The sequence below is a fragment of the Cupressus sempervirens genome, chromosome 3 (assembly GCF_028749045.1).
Source record: "Cupressus sempervirens isolate cs-2001-9-10 chromosome 3, ASM2874904v1, whole genome shotgun sequence".
NCBI classification, from domain to species: domain Eukaryota; kingdom Viridiplantae; phylum Streptophyta; class Pinopsida; order Cupressales; family Cupressaceae; genus Cupressus; species Cupressus sempervirens.
The window spans coordinates 616,782,152-616,801,607 of NC_143120.1; the positions used below are offsets into that span (position 1 = coordinate 616,782,152).

Below are 19,456 nucleotides of genomic sequence, written 5' to 3' on the forward strand. Positions count from 1 at the left end.
GATAAATATTCTTATTGTGAAAGATATCACACATGATTACAATTTTGCATTTATTTTAGTGAAATAAAAGTTCCACTTAAAATGAGGATGTTTCAAAGAATTAACACATGTGGTTTATAGTAAGTTTAGTTTGTAACATGTACATGCAAACTCTTTCCTAATGAATTATCTACATTTAACAACCACATCCATTGAAGACATCATTTGTAAAAACACATCATATCTCTATTTCACATAAAAAATTACATAGAACAATGGAATAATATAACTCCTAGTACACCTAATTAGACAAAATAGAAGTTTGAAACATAAGAGAAGGATGAACTATATAGAAAACATTTCTCCACAATGGTGTAAATGCATGACATATTCTCAATGATTAAGATTGTATTTCCACCTTTATTTAAATGGTAATCACTACAAACTTATTTCATCAGTGATGTAAACACATCCACCTCTGTGGATGTATCATGCACAAATTTTGTAGCTTCTTCTATCTACAATATTTCCACTTCTTCAACATTGTCATTTGCTGATGTTGCATTCTTCAAAACTTTAATTATTGATGTGGACAAATCTGTGATTATTTGTGGGCATTTGACAAATTCTATTTTAAAGTAGTCATTTGATGCCACCGAAGCAGTTGGGTTGACATCAATAATGTTTGACTCTCTGTTAGAAGCATCTGTATAGGTGCAGGAGCACCTAGGCTTAATCCTCAAATTTGTTCAATTTTGGCATGTATTGACCTTAGCCAAGTCAATGATGTTGTTTTGACCTTAGAAGTTCTTGTTTGTGTGTTCCTAGGTGGATTAGACTAAGATCAATCTAATCTAGTTGATTGTTGCTTTAAATGTTGTCAGTGCTAGATTGGGCTTAAAATGGGAAATGTAGGTCTAAAAGCTTTTGAGGCTTGGGAAAGGGTAGAAATATGTCTAACATAGTTCCTAGGATGTTTTTTACATCATTCTAGGTCTATCTGAGACCCTTAGCATGATTATAGCAAAAAGATGTAAAAGTTGTCACAATGTTGCTTGACAACATTTTGCAATTTTTGAAAATTGCATGACAACAAACAACAAGATTGGATTCTCTTTGAGGCATCATTATGGGTAGTTTCCATAATGGCCTAAAAGAAAGGGTAGGGCATATTTAGTCTTATAGGATCTGATTTCCTGAGAGAGAGTGTGATGTAGTGGAGTTTTTAATGTGAATAGCCCTGAGAACTCTATTTTGGAAGTGACAGTCATCTTGCATTGAGAGAAAATGTGTTTCTATGGATTGATTTGTGTGAGTTAGTGTTGGATTTGTGTAAAGTAGATAGATTCAAGCATTTTCTGTTCTGTAGTTTAGTGGATTTGAGTTCATTAGAGTAGGTTTAGAAATTGTTTTGTAAATAGACAATTTGTTGGGGCAGTAGTTGGCAGTTTTTAGTTTTATGGGTTCCTTGTAGTTTTCTACCATACCAATCATTACGACTTAGAGGAATATGCTAGGGAAGCCATTGGAGGTTATATGTGTGATAGGAGGATCTATGAAACAAAGTTTAACTATTTTTAACCTCATGCCCTAGGCGAGATCAACAAGCCTAACTAGGTGCATGACGGTGAAAAATCAATGTGTTTGTCTAGGGGAAAGATGAGGGCATTAAACCAAATATGGTTTTGGAAACCTAGAGGTCCCACAAACACCTGGGAGTGAGATTGAGACTTTGCCAATCCATTAAGTTAGATTTCCAAGTAGTAATCAAGAATCAACACAATTTTAGCCCTATATTTTAGGAACCCACTGTACGGATGACTTTGGGACTTAATACCACCAAAATCCTTAAGGTCTTTAAAAAGGGTATCCGAATAACTAGTTTTTTTTTGGGGGTTATTTAGAGGTTTTGAGAAAGAATCGAAAAAAAACCCATTGTCTAGGGCTAATTGACGAATTAGGCCTATTAGGCCAAAACCAAAGAAAATCCTAAACTCGATAGGGAAACCCTAGAAGCCCAGTTCAAATGGAATTGTTTGGGAGTCAAGTAAGTGGTTTAGTGATGGATGCACCCCTTTCAACACTGGTGAAGGTCATTTGATGAAATTGCCTTTGGAACCAACCAAGGAAGGGTGAAGACATGAAACACCCTATTGATAGTTATCTCTCAAGGTGAAGCACAAAGAAACTCACTCTTAGAGTTGAGTTAGGGAAGTCTTAGGCTAGGTTTGTCAAGACTTGAGAGGCCTTAGGAGTGGACTTTGGGTCTAGAAGAGACTAGGTCTAGAATAACCTAGTTAGCAATTGTGCAAGCACACCAAGGAGAGTATCTATCATGTACCTAAATAATAAGCCACAAACCTATAAACAACCATTTGTATATAGAAATAATTAGGAATTTTTTTATTGAATAATAACATAGTTACCATTGTATATTCCTGATTTATGATTACACCAAAACTAATATTTGACATTTAATATTATATATATTTTTAATCTAATCAAAATGTCATTTAGCATTTAGTATTTCAATTTTATTTTAAAAATATTTTTCAAATGCTATTTGACATTTGGTATTTTAATTTTATTCATAAGTAATCAATTCCAAATGCCAAATGACAATTGATATTTTAATTTTAATTTTAAATAGTATTGGATGCCAAATGACATTTTCTATTTTAAATTAGTTTTTAAAAATATCATTTGTTTGTAATTGCTACTTTTTTTTATATAACATATTCCATATTCCATGAGATTTCTTACTTCCATTACCTATGTTCTCAACATAACTAAGTCATCATATAATCTTTTTGAGCAAAAAGTAGACGAAACTTATTATCATCGTACATAAAATCAATACTTAACAACAAATATAGAAAATCTGGTTGTCCTATATGCTATGATCTTGAATATTAAAATTTCTTCTTCTATTAAACAAAAACTTTGAAATAATAAATTTTCCCCATATTGATACCTAGTATATAAACTTAACTATATTAAACATTAGAGGACCAATGATTTTATTTTTACTTGGACATCGTTCAAGATACCTTCGATTTTATTTTTACTTGGACTCTCTGCTTCGATTTTTTCTTTCTTTCGAGGTACCTTAAAGAATTCAGTCGAGATTGTACCTGCTTTTCTTACTATTGAGAATGCACGTATCTAGTGAATGCCATTTAGAACAGAGACGCAGAGAGAATTTTATTACACGAGCATGTGTATGTATGGAACTACTCACGCTTTGACTCTCTTACAACTGGTTTTATGGTGTTATGATGGTCTTGTAGCATAAATCGATATGAATTTATGCTTCATCTTTTTTCTTCTGTGAAAGTTCAGTTGTAAGGTTTGCAAAATAAAAGGTTTCCGCTACAACTCTTTGTTGCTATGCCGGAGATTTGAAGAAACAGTGAAAAATTATAATTTTGAGTGATATAACTTTCTCTGATGGTTTATATTAATGGCGAAGTTAAAGGTCGGAGTTTCCCGTATTAGGCGAAATGCAAGCAATGGGTCACATTGTAAGTAGCCCTCAATGGGTCACGCACATAGTCGTAAGATGCCACTCTATTATTTCAATCTCCTTATTTCTGATATCAAAACGATCATACGGCACCAAGTACAGTGGGCGTGTTATTCGGGAGAATGAAGATGGGAGATGTATTGCAGTGCAAGTGGAGGCCTCGCAAACGCTTAAAGACATAAGAGGCTATGCATACCCAAGAAGAGATATAATCTGCAGGCTCTGCAATATGCTTAAGAACCCTGATTGGGTCTCTCAGATAAATGACTACCTTGACAATGTAGGAATAACTTTGACAACAGTGGAACATAGTCATATTTTGAGAGGACAAAATGATTGTGTTAAAGCATTGGAATTTTTCAAGTGGGCTGAATCAAGACGTGGGTATAAGCACGACTGTTTTTCGTACAATAGAATGATCAGCATATTGGGCAAGGGCAAACAGCTGGAGCAAATTTGGCTATTAGTGGATGAAATGCAGAGGAAGACTATTAAGGGTAATATCTCCACAATTAATATATTGATTGGGGTTTTGGGAACCAAGGAGCATATCGAAGAGACTGTGAAATGCTGCAAATTGGCTCAGAAATGGAAATTGAAGTTCAATGCATATACTTACAAGTCACTTTTGCAGGCATATTTGAGGGCGGATGATGTTGACAAAGCTGTAGAGACTTACAGGCATATGCGTAGATCTGGGTATAAGCTGGATATCTTTGCATATAACATGCTTCTTGACTCCCTGGCGAAAGCAGATCAGGTAACCACACTTGTCTTGTTTTTTTGGATTCACTTACTACGTTGTCGATTCCAGTCCTAATTCAAGGGCCTTGAAATGCATCAACTTACTGAATTTTGTTTTCTTGTTCCTCCACCAGTAGATTTTTATTGTTTTATATATGCCTGTTGTTAGTGGACACACTAAACATGTTTCCCCCCGATTAATGTTATAATTATACAACCGGGAAAGCATCCAATACCTTTGAATGGAATGAAACGGGCTTGGGATACTGATGATCACGTTCATATTTGCACGTGTCCAATGTCCTTTTTAATAGATCAAAGAGTTCTGGTGTTGGGCCTCTTTTTCATGACTACTTTTTCATTGTTTAGCACGGTATAGAAACTCACTTCAACTGAGAAACCAGACATCTAGTCGTATTCCCTACAAAGATTCACTGAAATCTAATTCCTCAGTGACATTTAATAAGCTACATTGAAATGGAGACCACCGAACATGCAGGGGACAGCTGCTGGGTTTCAAATGTTGGTAATCCATACAATAAAGTTCACATCCTTTTAGTTAATGCTATTGTGCTCATCATCTGTGGTATTTGTTTTTCTATTGAATATCATTTAAACAAAATCAGAGTATAATTACATCGAGCATGAGTTCAGCAATATAATACCAAAATACAACAGTATGGCTGTCTTATTGAAACAGCTCAACAAAGCAGCAAGTCCTAGCTCAGTAAATACATGCCAATCAAAGAAATCCTCATCCAAGTCTTCTACAACAGTTTGGATTATCTTGGTCTGAATCACAGGCATAATTGTCAGGACAGACAGCATTGTTGTTGAGTATCTCTGAGGTTCTGTTCCACTGTTCCATCATATGGGGGATACCTGCAGATGTACCAGCTTCATTTCCTTTCCTCCATTGTCACTTTTGTTTCAGCTGCTGGATGAATTCAGCCAGAGTGATCTCGAATTCATCCTTGTCCCGAACTGTTGTGTAGCCATAAGCAACCTATTTTTCTCTGCCATGGCCTTACCTTCTTTAGAATCTGCAGAAATTTGCTCTCTTTAATCTTTATGATTGCTGTGACCTGCAGGGCAACATCAGAATAAATGAATCTCCGAAGAGACTCAATAAGGTTTCTAGCCTTACCTGTAAACACATCATTATCCCTAACTTTCCAAATGTTCCAAAGCACAATAGACCAGAAAATGTTACAGAATTTGCTGCCATTAACAATGCTTCCAGAGACAACATTCTGTAAAGAGAAAACTCTATTAGTGACCAAGCCAAATAAATTCCAAATTTCTTTGGCAAAAATGCAATAAAAAAAGACATGGAAGATAGATTCCAGGTTTCTACAAACACAACAAATATTAATCCTCCCCCCGCCCCCCACCCTGGTTTCTTGAAAGGCAGTTTGTGCAGGAAGAGACACCACAAGAAGCAAGAGAACTTGGGTTCAACAGGGCAGCGCCAGAGATCAGTAAGGTATCTGCTCCAAATAGTAGGTAAGAGGCTAAGATTCCACTTGAGGTTAAGATGCTTAAGAATTACAAGGCTATGGGTAAGAAGGGAATAGACATACTTAGCTTTAACAAGGTGGAGGGGGGTATTATCAGGCCAGCAATGTTGAAAGTAACAAAGACGAGGGAATCAACATCTTAAAGGAATGCTGAGTTTAGAGACGGTGACAGAGAGGACAGAGTATGTTCTCCAATGAGCAGCCGTGATGGCAAAGTCTTCCATGAGAGTAGCCCAAGGAATCAGGTCTTTACCCTTGATAATATCATGAAATGATCTGATATCCTTGTTTGCCCACTTTCTACATCCCTGAAGCAATGCAAGATATTTATCACTATGCTTTAAGTTCCACCAGATTGACTTATATCTGCAAGCAATATGATTCCTTTCAGTGCATCCCCTCTTAGCAAAGTACTACCTGACATACTTCCACCCATTCAAGATTGATTAAACACATTTGATCCCTGAACCTTCACATTGCATTCCATGGCTAAGAGATCACAAATGTTTAAGTCACTCCAGGATTTGGTTTTACAATGATGAGCATGGAAGATACTGTTTCTAACAAGAATCTTCTAGGGCTCCTCCCCATTAACTGCTTTAGAGATCCATTCGACAGCAAGGGTAATACCTTGTGTTTTAGATCTTTCAGATCCAAGCCTCCTATTTCCTTGCTTCTGGTACACCATTCCCAACAGACAACATGGGATTTCCTACTGCCCTTTCCATCGGCCCATAGGATGTAACAACTAAAATTTCTAAGGACTAAAACCATAAGATACTCTTTCTTTTATCGAATAGAAGTAAAGCTAGCTACCCATTCACATGAAAAGGAATTAACGGAAAATAACTAATTAACTGCTAAATGGTAACTGCATTCTCATGAAAAGATCTTAACTATCAATTTAAAGAATAAAAATAATTTTTTGATGAACGAGTAAGAGTGTCCAGAATAGATTAACTAACTATACTACACATGATATGTAAAACACTAAAAACTAACTATAAAATCTTAACTACCATTTCATATGAACAAGAATGCAATTGCATAAAATATAATGCTGAAACTGAGATATGGATGCAACTGAAAGAATTAAAGGATTACTAACAAGGTTTAGATCAAACACAACAAGAGAAGTAGAAACTGTTCTGGACCATGCAAGTCTAGGCATTTGGAGGAGAGGAAAAGCATTGACGGAGGCTTAACCTCCCAATCACAGACTTAGTGTAATCCCCACTCATTCTCTACCAAGAATGACCCTACCCTGCATGGTATAAGGCATGTGTACACCATCTCGTCCTGCCACCTAAACAACCTGGTGTTAGAGTTGTCAACTACTTAGCCCACTAGATTGCAGGTACCTCCAGGCTCCCAATAGTCTATTAATTCGACTATGAGTTATCCTGACCTTTGGGGATCATAGTAGCATCATTCGCTAGTAAACTTGCCTTGGCAAAGGATTTCCAAAGGACTCTATGTGCCTGATCACCCACCTCTCGACTTAACAAACCTAACTAATACATAGCTCCCACTGAGCTGATTAGATTTACTAATATCAATTATTCGTAAATTCTTCATAGTTCTGATATATCTTTCTATCTTTGCAGGTTTATCAAACTGTCCAATTCATATGGACTACACCACTGATCTCACCCATTCTTGGCTATCCTTGATGATCTCTAGTGTGATTTTCCAGCTTGCATTATAAAATATTCAGTTTTGTAGAGTAAATTTCTTTCTACACTCAACAATAAAATCAGAAAAGAAAGAAGGAAGATCATAATTTTCCATGTGGCCATAATCTTTCAGCCATGGATATTCTTCCATAAATCTCAGGGGCATATATTCTTAATGCCACTGTATTTTTGAAGTATAAAGACATGCTCCAACGATTCTTATTGAAACACTTAAGTTTCAGAATTAAAATATATAGCAGAGGCAATTTATAGACTATGGATGCTGGTAAGATAATTCCATTACGGCTCATGCAGACTTTTCATTTGCAAACAATGGTCCGACTGGACGTCCTTGTGTATGCCATGAATTATAATCTAATGGCAATGAAATAAACAACTTAGAGAAAAATACGACTTGAATATGGAGCTCCCGATTTGTTGTTCACTTGCTCTTCTAGCTCGACATAGTTGATAATCAATAAGCTTCAATGGAATTTAATAGCTGGTGTCACAGTTCCTACGTTGCTAATTGAGCATATAACAAGAAGATTTGAATGAAAATATGCATATGCAGATATAACTATAATAATGAGTGAGCTATGTAATCAAGGATTGACTGCAACTGATAAATATATAGAAGAATGATCGGCAATCATGGAAAACAAATGAGCAATATGGAGTTATGATTTGCATGAAAGGATAGGGTGGCGGAGACATGCATCTGTATGTTACAATCCTGGCCGATGGAATGACAATATTGGAAGAAATACAAAATGCCAAAATAATTAAATGAATTATAAGAGGCTGGTGGCTTTTCATTAGTTAAAATTAAATTTGATATGGGAATTAAATCTTCAAATAATACTTATACTATTTACGTGTACTTGTACGTATTATTTTATCTATCTATATATATGTATATATGTATACGTCATGTTAAAAATATAAGTACACATACATATATATTTCAATATGTACAAGTATACCTAAACACAATGGGTATTGCTTAAGCATTGCTTATATAATACATCTGACATCAGATAATGTAGAGCATCCAGATTCCAATTTAAAGGTAACAATTAAACTATATATATATATATATATATATATATATATATATATATATTAGATGACCTAGTCAGCTCAGAGTGGAAATTTGAAATTACTTAGTCTGCCCTGATTTTCTTTTCCTTGGCCAACGTGGTTTGGACAAATACTTGACAAATTTGGTGGCAAGTTGATGTTCATGTCCCAATCCCTCTATAATGCCCCCATTTTCAGTAGGTTGCTGCAGTTAGCTAGGTCAGTTCACCATCGCGACCCTCGTGAGCTGACAGTGGGATTTGAGGGTCTCAGTTGTGTGGTTATAGGCTTTTTCAGCAGCCTATGGTGTGTTTTGGCTTTGTTTGAGGGACTAACTATTTATAGTAAGTCAATCTGTTGGTTCCGATGAGCTCAGTTTAGTTAAAGGAGTTGGAGGATACTCTCAGTTTTTATTTCGAGCTTCTAGTTTGAGTTTCAAGAATCTTGGAGGGAGTGTCTATTTATAGTAAGTCACCTAGTCAGGTTCATTCATCATCTTTCATGATCAGGATCACTTTGGTGTTGTCAGATTTTGATTCTGATAGCTCTTTAGTTGTTTTCGCAAGATGGGTGAATTATTATTATTATTCATATAAATATGTTGAGGTTGCTATTTTTGATAGTGTTGTTGGTTGGTCGCCTCAGTATCATAGCTCATTGGAACCGGGACAAAAAGTTTTAAGTCTTGGGAACAAGAAACAGTGGCCTTACGTGTCAAAATTTGAAGTTATGGTGGAAAAGGTCAATTTCGTTGCCAAAAGCAATTAATAAATTAGTTTATAATGACACTTTATTATGTTTTAATGTTGTGTGTGAGAAGCTTCTTAAGCGAAGTTCATTTGGGAAACTTTGTGCCATTTGGAGATTATAAATATGAGCCCATTTGATGAGTAAAGCATACGATTGATTATATATTTGATCTTGTGCCTTTGTGGCTTTTTCCTGAGTTCTTAACTATATGCCTTTGCTGATGTATAAGGTTCTCTGAAGTTTCTGATGTTTGAAGTCACTGCTGATGTATGGTGATTTCACTATCTAAATTTCTTATTTGTGTTTCCTGTGTTTGGGAGATTGTTTTGGTAATTTCATTGCAAATTGTGCCGTTATAAACAATTTCCCAAGTCTCCTTATTGTAATCATTGTGGCTACGGAGATTGATCTTTTGAAGGAAATCGGTTGTATTATGCTGCATACTAGCATTCGATTTGATGAAGTTTTGAGGATTTGGTGATTGTTGAGGTTGGCATTTGAGATTCCCATCAACTTGATGCCAAGGTTGTGAATTGCTGAAGTTTATTTGTGCTAGGCAGAATTGCACCAGGTGGCACTCAGAATTAATAGCCTGCTTTTTGTGAGTAGCTGGATGTCTTTCCTCTTCCAGCCACAATGTTCTATGGGGGCACTCTGCAATAACTACAGGTGGTTTGACAGTGCCTTCGGCTTGCATTTGTGGATATCCTTGGAGATGTGCGTTGAGGAGATGTCGTGGGACTCATATTTTGGTCTTCCCTTTCAGCTGGCAAGCACATCGAATTAAGCTATAAGGAAATCAGGTTCCTTACTCAATTAATTGGTGGAATTCAATATATGTTCCTTGCATTCCCTTTCTACATAAAATTATGTAAAATGCTGAAGTTGTGTTGTTAGCATTCCTCCTGCACTTTTAATGTATTCTGAAAATTAATTCTAATAAAAACAAGAAAACTAGCAACATTGTTCAATTGGCATTGAAATTTCTATCAGAGCATACATAGAGTTTTTACAGTGGTATCAGAGCAGTTTCCTGCCAGCCTACAGGAATTGGGCTCAGTTTTTATTTTGTTCGGTGCTAACTTTGAAGATTTTCAGATCTGATTCCTAGAGTGACCAACACTTTATTTTCTCCAGCTATGGACAAACATAGGACTGGCAGTTCTAGAAGTCAGTGGAGTAATGAGGAAGTTAGCGTAAAAATGAATGCCTTGCAAGAGAGTTTGGAGATACTGAAGCTTCATCAACAGAGGTTGGTGGAGAGCTTGTCAAATCCCGTGACAATTGAGAGGGCAGCGAGGTATATGGTTTTCGTCTTTAGAAGGCCGACATTGAGGTTGCAGGGAAGGAAGCCGTGATGCTGATGTACCTATATTTAGTATGACACTTGCTAGCCCCATCCGCAATGTTGATGATGGACTCATTTCACAGAGATTAGTAGATGTGTTAGTACCCTTGATAGATAGCAATACTAAGCTTCAACAGGTTGAGGTTCCCAAGGTAGTCGCTATGTTAAGTTCAGAGGCAGTTAATGATGTAGTTGCCACTAACTTTTCAGACTCACCAGAGGAGGGAGTTATTATTGGCGACTTATATGTCAGCTACTGTAGTGTTGCTCCAGTACAAGAGGCAGTTGCTTCCTTAGGTGGGATCGAGGCACGTATGGAGTCACCCAACTATGATGTTGGTGATATAGGTGTTACAACGAAGTCGGGAGATGTGGATGCAGATGGTATGGACATATTTGATGATACTATGAATTGCACCGGGTATGGTATCCCTTATCAGATATTGGGTGATGACTTTGAGTAGGTTTTTGATGAGTCTTAGAATTGATGTTTACATGATCTTATGTTTGAGGTGGAAGTTGAGACATGTGAGAAGATTGATATTGTGAGGGATTCCATTTCTTCGGATGAGGAGTTGTGCGAGGGTGATCACACACGTATGAGTGATCTTGTGGTGGGCAGTTCTGATTCAGTTTCCTATCATAGTGCAGTTATTGAGATAGAGAGATTGCATAGGAATCAGGGGTTATAGAGACATCATGTGACCAGTCAGCTAAAAGTGAGTGTGATAGTGACATTTCTTTAGCTCTTGGGCATCATGATGTTGTTTGTCAGATGCTAGCTACATCTGGTTGGGGTGCTCCTATGTCTGATGAGCGCGGTGATAGTACTCTCCTCTAGCAGAGGTTCATGCGCTTCGAGAGTCTGTTAGGATCTCGAAGCATAATTACTCATAGTTGGTTGCTAACTGGGATTACCTTTTGGAGTGGGGTAGCACCTGTCATGAGACATTGTGAGAGAAAGAGGAGGAGGTGGTGAAGCTCACCCAAGAGCTTGAGGTGACTGTGGACTCTCTTCAATGTACCCAATGGGCTCTTCAAGAGTCACAATCACGATTGGATGAGGTGACCGTGGAGTTGGAGCATGTTCAGACCACACTAGCCCTAGATCCAGTTCAGTTGCATATTGTGGTTGGTGGTGAGTTTGCTTCTACGGTTGGGGATGATGTGGCCGATACATCCATCCAGGATATGGGTGCAGTAGATGCGGATGAGATGAGAGTATCAGGGGAGTTGGGTTCTCATGCTGATTTGCTTTCTTCTGCTGGAAGCAAATCTATTTCTTCATCTCATACAGTTGATAGCATTGGACAATTGACAGTGCCACTTTTTCAAAGGGATCAGTTGTGGGTTGCAGGGGAGCAGGTTGATGCTTCCACATATAATTTCTACTACACAGAGTCCTTCATGGAGTATCTGTTGGAGAGTTCAGATGTGAGGGAGGATTCATACAGAGTGTTCGAGGGTACTCTCATCCGAGGCTCTCATGCTATTTAGAGGTTGGTGGGAAAGATTGTAGAGACCCTATCTACTATGCTTCCCCATAGGGATTTTGAGGTTGGGTTTGCTGAGAGGGTTGTCCAGGATCCTTCTTGACCAATAGTTCAGAGTTAGAGATTGGAGCCATCTCTTGATTCCTAGTTTGATGATGATGAGCCCTTGACAGAGATCGGGAGTTTTTTAGCATTACACTGTGAGGAGTGCTCATCACTTTTCTTTTGACCCACAGGTAGAGGACTTGGTTTCACATTGGTGTGTTGGCTCCAGTTTCATACCATCCATTATGGGATGGTTTAGCACCATCTTTTGCAAATGGGATTGATAGTTGCAAGTTAGACCCCTTGCAGTATCTACACACTCGAGATAGTTTGGCAGAGTTTGGAGTTGGTGGTAGTGTTTCAATTACCTATGGTTGTTACCATCTCCACAATGCAGTTGGGTGTGAGTATCAGTTTGATGGGGACTCAGGTGTGGATAGAGTTGGTATTTCAGTTGGATTGAGTTCCGATGGGTTGTCATCACCATCGGCATCTACAGTTAGTTTCCAGATGATTTTGTCATTCATATCAGCTATCTGGGTGCTAATGCTATAGGAGTTTCTTGTACACAATAGGGATAGTACGCAGTTATTCCTTTGGGATCAAAGGGGATTGTGATGTTCATTTTGCTTCGGGATTGCTTGGGGACAAGCAATCTTAGGGAGGTATAATTTTCCCATTTTTAGCAGGCTCCTGCAATTGGCTAGGTCAGTTCACCATCGCGACCCTCATGAGTTGACAGTGGGATTTGAGGGTCTGAGTTGTGTGGTTATAGGCTTTCCAGTAACCTATGGTGTGTTTTGGCTCTGTTTGAGGGACTTACTAATTATAGTAAGTCAATCTGTTGGTTCCGATGAGCTTAGTTGAGTTAGAGGAGTTGGAGGATGCTCTCAGTTTTTATTTCGAGCTTCCAGTTTGAGTTCCAAGAATCTTGGAGAGAGTGTCTATTTATAGTAAGTCACCCCGTCAGGTTCATTCATCATCTTTCATCATGAGGATCACCTTGGTGTTGTCAGATTTTGATTCTGATGCCTGTTTAGTTGTTTTCACAAGATGGGTGGAGAATTATTATTATTCATATAAATACGCTGAGGTTGCTATTTTTGATAGTGTTGTTGGTTGGTCACCTTAGTATCATAGCTCATTGGAACCGGGACAATTTTTTTTAAATCGTGGGAACAAGAAACATTGGCCTTACGTGTCAGAATCTGAAGTTATGGTGGAAAAGGTCATTTTCAGAGCCAAAAGCAATTAATAAATTAGTTTATAATGACACTTTATTATGTTTTAATGTTGTGTGTGGGAAGCTTCTTAAGTGAAGTTCATTTGGGAAACTTTTTGCCATTTGGAGATTATAAATATGAGCCCATTTGATGAGTAAAATATTCGATTGATTATATATTTGATTTTGTGCCTTTGTGGCTTTTTCCTAGGTTCTAAACTGTATGCCCTTGCTGATGTATAAAGGTCTTTGAAGTTTCTGATGATTGAAGTCACTGCTGATGTATGGTGATTTCACTATCTGAATCTCCTATCTGTGTTTCCTGTGTCTAGGACATTGTTTTGGTAATTTCATTGCAAATTGTGCTGTTATAAACAATTTGCCAAGTCTCCTTATTGTAATCATTGTGGCTACGGAGATTGATCTTTTGAAGGAAATTGATTGTATTATGCTGCATACTGGCAATCAATTTGATGAATTTGGTGACTGCTAAGGTTCGCATTTGAGATTCCCATCAGCTTAACGTCAAGGCTGTGAATTGCTGAAGTTTATTTGTGCCAAGCGGAATTGTACTAGGTGGCACTCAGAATTAATAGTCTGCGATTTGTGAGTAGTTGGACATCTTTCCTCTTCCAGCCGCAATGTGCTATGGGGGCATTCCGCAATAATCACGGGGGGTTTGACAGTGTCTTTGGCCTGCATTTGTGGATATCTTTGGAAATGCGTGTTGAGGAGCTGTCGTGGGACTCATATTCAGGTCTTCCCTTTCAGCTGGCAAGCACATCGAATTAAGCTATAAAGAAATTAGGTTCCTTACTCATTTAATTGGTGGAATTAAAAATATACGTTCCTTGTATTCCCTTTCTACATAAAATTATGTAAAATGCTGAAGTTGTGTTGTTAGCATTCCTCCTGCACTTTTAATGTATTCTGAAAATTGATTCTAATAAAAATAAGAAACCTAGCAACATTGTTCAATTGGCATTGAAAATTCTATCAGAGCATACATAGAGTTTTTACACCCTCTTTGTCAATGCTTTCCCCCCTTCACCACGGACCTGCAAAAACAATAACATAGTGAAAGTACCTTTCCAATAAATTCCAATGCAAATTATTTAACCATAAAAAATAACCAACTTAACCAACCATTTCTAATTCACATGAAATCTCAATGGCTATAAGTTATATTCATAATGTTTTTAAATTAGCATAAAATATGGGATGTAACATATCCTCCCCCTTTTGTTTCATCGTCCTCGATGAACAATTACAAATAAGTACATTAAAAAAAAAAAACAACAATTACATAAGTGCTCTCATAACGTCTCAGTCATCTCAATGTAGAATAAATAATAATAGTATCCTAACAAGGTTCATATTTTCAGAAAAGATGAGGAAATTTCTAGAAGATTTTATCACAATCTTCCCAAGTAGCATTTTCTTCAGCATATTGGTCCTATTGGACCTTACATTGGGTTATATCCTCATTTTGTAAGTGTAGCTTACGCACCCCGAGTATTTTGAGTGGTTCTATTACCACCACCCTTGGATCTTGTACCTACAAGAAATTCTAGTCAATCTCAGCATTGACTATACATTTCTCAAGACAAGACACATGAAACACATACATCCAGGCAAGGGTTGGAGGTAGAGCAATTTTGTAGGCTATAGGGTTTATAACTTCCAACACTTCAAAGGGTCCCACATATCTTGGGGCCAACTTGGCATTTGTGCCAAATTTGCTAGCTCTTTTTTTTGTGGTTTAACTTTTAGGAGAACCCTTTCCCCCACCTCAAATTCTCTACGAGTTCTTTTAGCATCTGCATAGCTTTTCTAGCGATCATTCGCCTCCTTCAATCTTTGACAGATTTGAACTACCCGCTCTTCCATTTCTAAGAGCATTTCAGTACCAACAATTATTCAATCCTCAATCCTATTCTAGCTTACAAGAGTTCTACATTTTCTTCCATACAAGGTCTCAAATGGTGCCATCTTAATAGTAGACTAATATGAGTTATTATAGGAAAACCCTAGTAAGGGAAGATACATTTCCCAATGGTATTTATGATCCATATAGTATATACCCTTAAAAGATCTTCTAACACCTGGTTTATTCTTTCTATTTGACCACCAGTTTCTGGATGGTAGGCCAAACTGATATTCAATTTTTTTCCCAGGGCAGTATACCAAGTTTGCCAAAATCGAGATGTCATTTTAATTTTTAGCATCTCTATCTGAGATAATCTCTTTTGGAACCTTATGGAGTTTGAAAATTTCTCTTACGAATTTATGAGCAATTTCTGGTGCTCCATCTGTTAAATTTCATGGAATAAAATGAGCTACTTTTGTAAGTCGGTCCACTACTACAAGAATAGTGTTATACTTGTTCTAGTCATGGGTAACCCTTGAATGAAATCCGTGCTAATTAATTGCCCTTTCCTTTATGGAATTTCATTTGGATATAGCAACCTTGCTAGATACTTGTGTTCAGCTTTAACCCTTTGACATTCAAGACAACTTAGGATAAATTTGGTTGCTTCCTGCTTCATACCCTTCCAAAAGTATAGTGGTTTTATATTAGGTAACATTTTTGTTACCCCAGGATGTCCTGAATAAGGAGCGACATGAATTTCTCTAAAAATCATTTTGCGGATTTCAAAATCCTTAGGTATACACATTCTCCCCTTATACCTCAAGAGTCCATCTGCTTCTAGTTAATAGCTTCATATTTGACATCACATGGATCATTTTGGAGGGCTAGACATACTTGTTTATAGAATCATCCCTTGGTAATTTCTGAATCACCTGTTCCTTAAGTCCAATTTTTATTTTTATTATGGCAGAAATGTGTTTTCGCCTACTTAAGATGTCAGCTACTTGGTTTTCCTTTCCCTTGATATAGCTGATTTCAAAATCATAGTCTACTAAAATTTCCAACCATCTCCTTTGGCAAGCATTAATATAGGGTTGAGTGAATATATATTTTAATCCATGATGATTTGTTCTTAGCTTGAACGGTTTTCCTATAAGATAACGTCTCCACATTTGTAGAGCATGAATAATGACAACCAATTCTAAATTGTGCGGTGCATAGTTTTTCTCATAGTTTAATTTTTTGGACTCATAGGCAATAACCTAACCTTCTTGCATTAATACACCCCCCTATCCTTCTCCTGATGCATCATTGATAACCACAAAGTGACCCTGGGGATTTGACACTTTGAGTATTGGTGCGGTAGTTAACTTTTCCTTCAAATACTTAAATGTTGATTAACACTTTTTTGACCAAATGAGCCTTTTCTCTTTTCACTGCAAGGTAGTTATGGAGTGGGCTATCGGAGAGTTCTTTAACAATTTTTTTGTAGAATCCAACTAGTCTCATAAAACTTCTAAGTTTTGACACATTTTTATTCTTTGATTGCTTTGATCTTAGTAGGGTCTACTGCAATTCCTTTCGCGGAGATAATGTGCTCTAAATACTGAATTTCCTTTTGATAAAAGGAGCATTTAGACAATTTCCCAAACAACTTATGCTCATGCAACCTTTGAAGAACTATTTCCAGATGCTCTTGGTGCTCTTCCTCATTGCAAGAATAAATGAGGATATTATCAATGGAAACCAATACAAATTTATCTAAACAATCCTGAAACACACTATTCATAAGATTCATAAATGCTGCATGGGCATGGCATTGGTTAATCCAAAGGGTAAGACTGTGAATTCATAATAATGCAGATGAATAACTTACAGCAGCAAAACATACATAATATCAATGCACAGTTTGAAGAATTCAGAACCAGCGGCATCAGGAGCAAACGTAGATAGAGCTGGCAAGTTCAGAAGATTCACACATGTGCATCCCGATATATTCTTGAAATCAAGAAGAGGTGTACTTAATTTATAATTGTCTAAAGACAGAGTGAAAATAATGAAATAGAATATAGTGCCATCATGGACAGTATATGTAGTAAGAAATAAGGGGAAATTGATGTATTCATAACAATGAGCAATGAAAGTCATATTTTAAGAAAGTTTGCATAACAAAACATCAACAATGAAGCCAGTGAACATTTGAATGTTGACACACAGGAAGACTTAATATGTGGCACTGCATAATGAAATAAGGCATATCCATAAACTTGATAAAAATAATTTGATAATGTTCATTATGTGCCAGCAGTGATAGATAAATTAAAGTTAAAGAAAATTAAATCGAAGAGGTGCATTACTATTTAAAGGACTTTATTTTAAAAAGGTCTTCATTGAAAAGTCATACCACAAATGAGTGAAATATAAATGTGAAATATGTTTTGAAATAAAAAGTGCAATGAATAAAATGAGGAGTAAAAGGGAAGATATATAATCAGATGCAAAAGTCTGAGCTATATATATATATTTGAGAGTATGTGAATTAAAGATAATATTTTAGAAGCAGATTTTAGGAAATGTGAATTATAGAAAAAGTGTGAGGGGTGCAATTAGAGAAAAATATTTTATAAAGAATGGAAGTTAAAGAGAATTCATAAATGTCAGATTAAAGAAGACAAGTTGTGCAAATAGAAGTATCCATCATTAGTTGAGAAAGCAACATTGACAAGGTGACAAGGAAGTTTGTATACAGTGAGTTGGTGCTTGTGAAGACAGAAGCGAGAGTTGGTGCTTCTAGTAGGTTGGGCCTTGCAAAGTGTGGGAGTTGGAGCTTCCTATGAGTTGGTGCTCATAAATATAGGGGTTTGAGCCTCTAGTAGGTTGTAGCCTACAAAACAATGTAAAAAGAACAGTTTATATAATAAAAGCATTTATTTGCCGTGGTTTTCTCCTGCATTAGGTTTCCATGTAAAATTTCGTGTTATTGTGTTATGTGCATAATTGTTGAGTCCAACATTTAAAGTAATCTGGATTAAAAGTTTTAAATTTGCAAAGTTTTATTATACTGATTCACCTCTCCCCTCTTAGTATAATCGTGTGCTCTTTAATATCTAGTTCTTTTTGGAAATCTACTTATCAACTTTGGATATATAAAACACCTAGTGGTTCCAGTATCAATTAATATAGAAATAGAGTTCCCATATATCTTACTCGGAGTTTCAGTAGGACCCATCTGATGCTCCACTTGACGATTATCCATTGTTCCATGGATCCTTTGTTGAAAAACGGTTTGCTAAGGTGGTAATGGAGGACGCACTTGTTGATTAGACGTGCCCTTACTAAGACATTGATTGGCATAATGATCTCTGCCAAAAATAAAGCAACCTCTTGCTTGTCCTTTATTTTCATTTCCCTTTCTGTTATAATTACTATTGAAATTGCCCTTAAAATCCTTACTATTGTTCCCCTTGGACTCAGGTTTGTTGATCTTGAAATTCTTAAAATTCTTTTTGTAAGTTCCATGGTTAGAACTAGAGGAACTCCATTTTTCCTTCCGTTTGTTGTCTTAGATGGAATCACCCTTTTTCAATCTTTTCTCTTGCCTAATGGCCTTTTCATGAGCCTCCTCCATGGTTTAGGGTGCTAGTACATCTATGACTCCCCCAATTCTGTTAATTAGCCTCATGATGAACTTCCTAACCTTGAAGTTTCCATCTTGCTGACAAGTAGGGACGTACTTCAGAATTCGAGTGAACTTTTCACAGTATTCCTTCATCGACAAGTCCCCTTGTTTAAAGTTTTGAAATTCCAACAATTTCTGGTCAGAGAAGGATTGGGATAACCACCTGTTTGTAAAGATTGTGAAAATTTTATCCCAAGTAATATCGTTGGTTTAAGACTCTAACTCCATCAGTTTCTCAAGTAAGCCGATAGATTCCCCAAACAACTTTTGAGGTTTCTAAAAAATTCCTAATTTCAAAATATTTTTCCATCATGATTAATCATGCCTCAGCGGCGTCCCTAGACTCAAATCCTAAAAACTTTGGGGGTTTAGTTTTCTTTATGTCATTAGATAATTCACTGCTTGTTTGATTCTTCTTTTGAATCTCCAGCTGAGTTGGAATTGGCCTATTTCCTTGCTTGCTATGAGCGGATGGTTTAGGTTCAGTTCTTGGAAGGGGTGAGGATTGGGTGTCTTTA

General features: G+C 36.8%; 1 protein-coding gene across 1 annotated transcript in view; it reads left to right on the forward strand.

The window, feature by feature from the left end:
* Window positions 1-3,025: 3,025 nt before the first annotated feature.
* Window positions 3,026-19,456, forward strand: part of ABO5 (ABA Overly-Sensitive 5) — a 43,344-nt gene continuing 26,913 nt past the window's right edge. Inside the window, exon 1 of the mRNA XM_089821181.1 lies at window positions 3,026-4,265. Coding sequence (XP_089677307.1) covers window positions 3,483-4,265 — 783 coding nt within the window. The 5' untranslated portion in view covers window positions 3,026-3,482. The remainder of the gene's footprint in view (window positions 4,266-19,456) is intronic.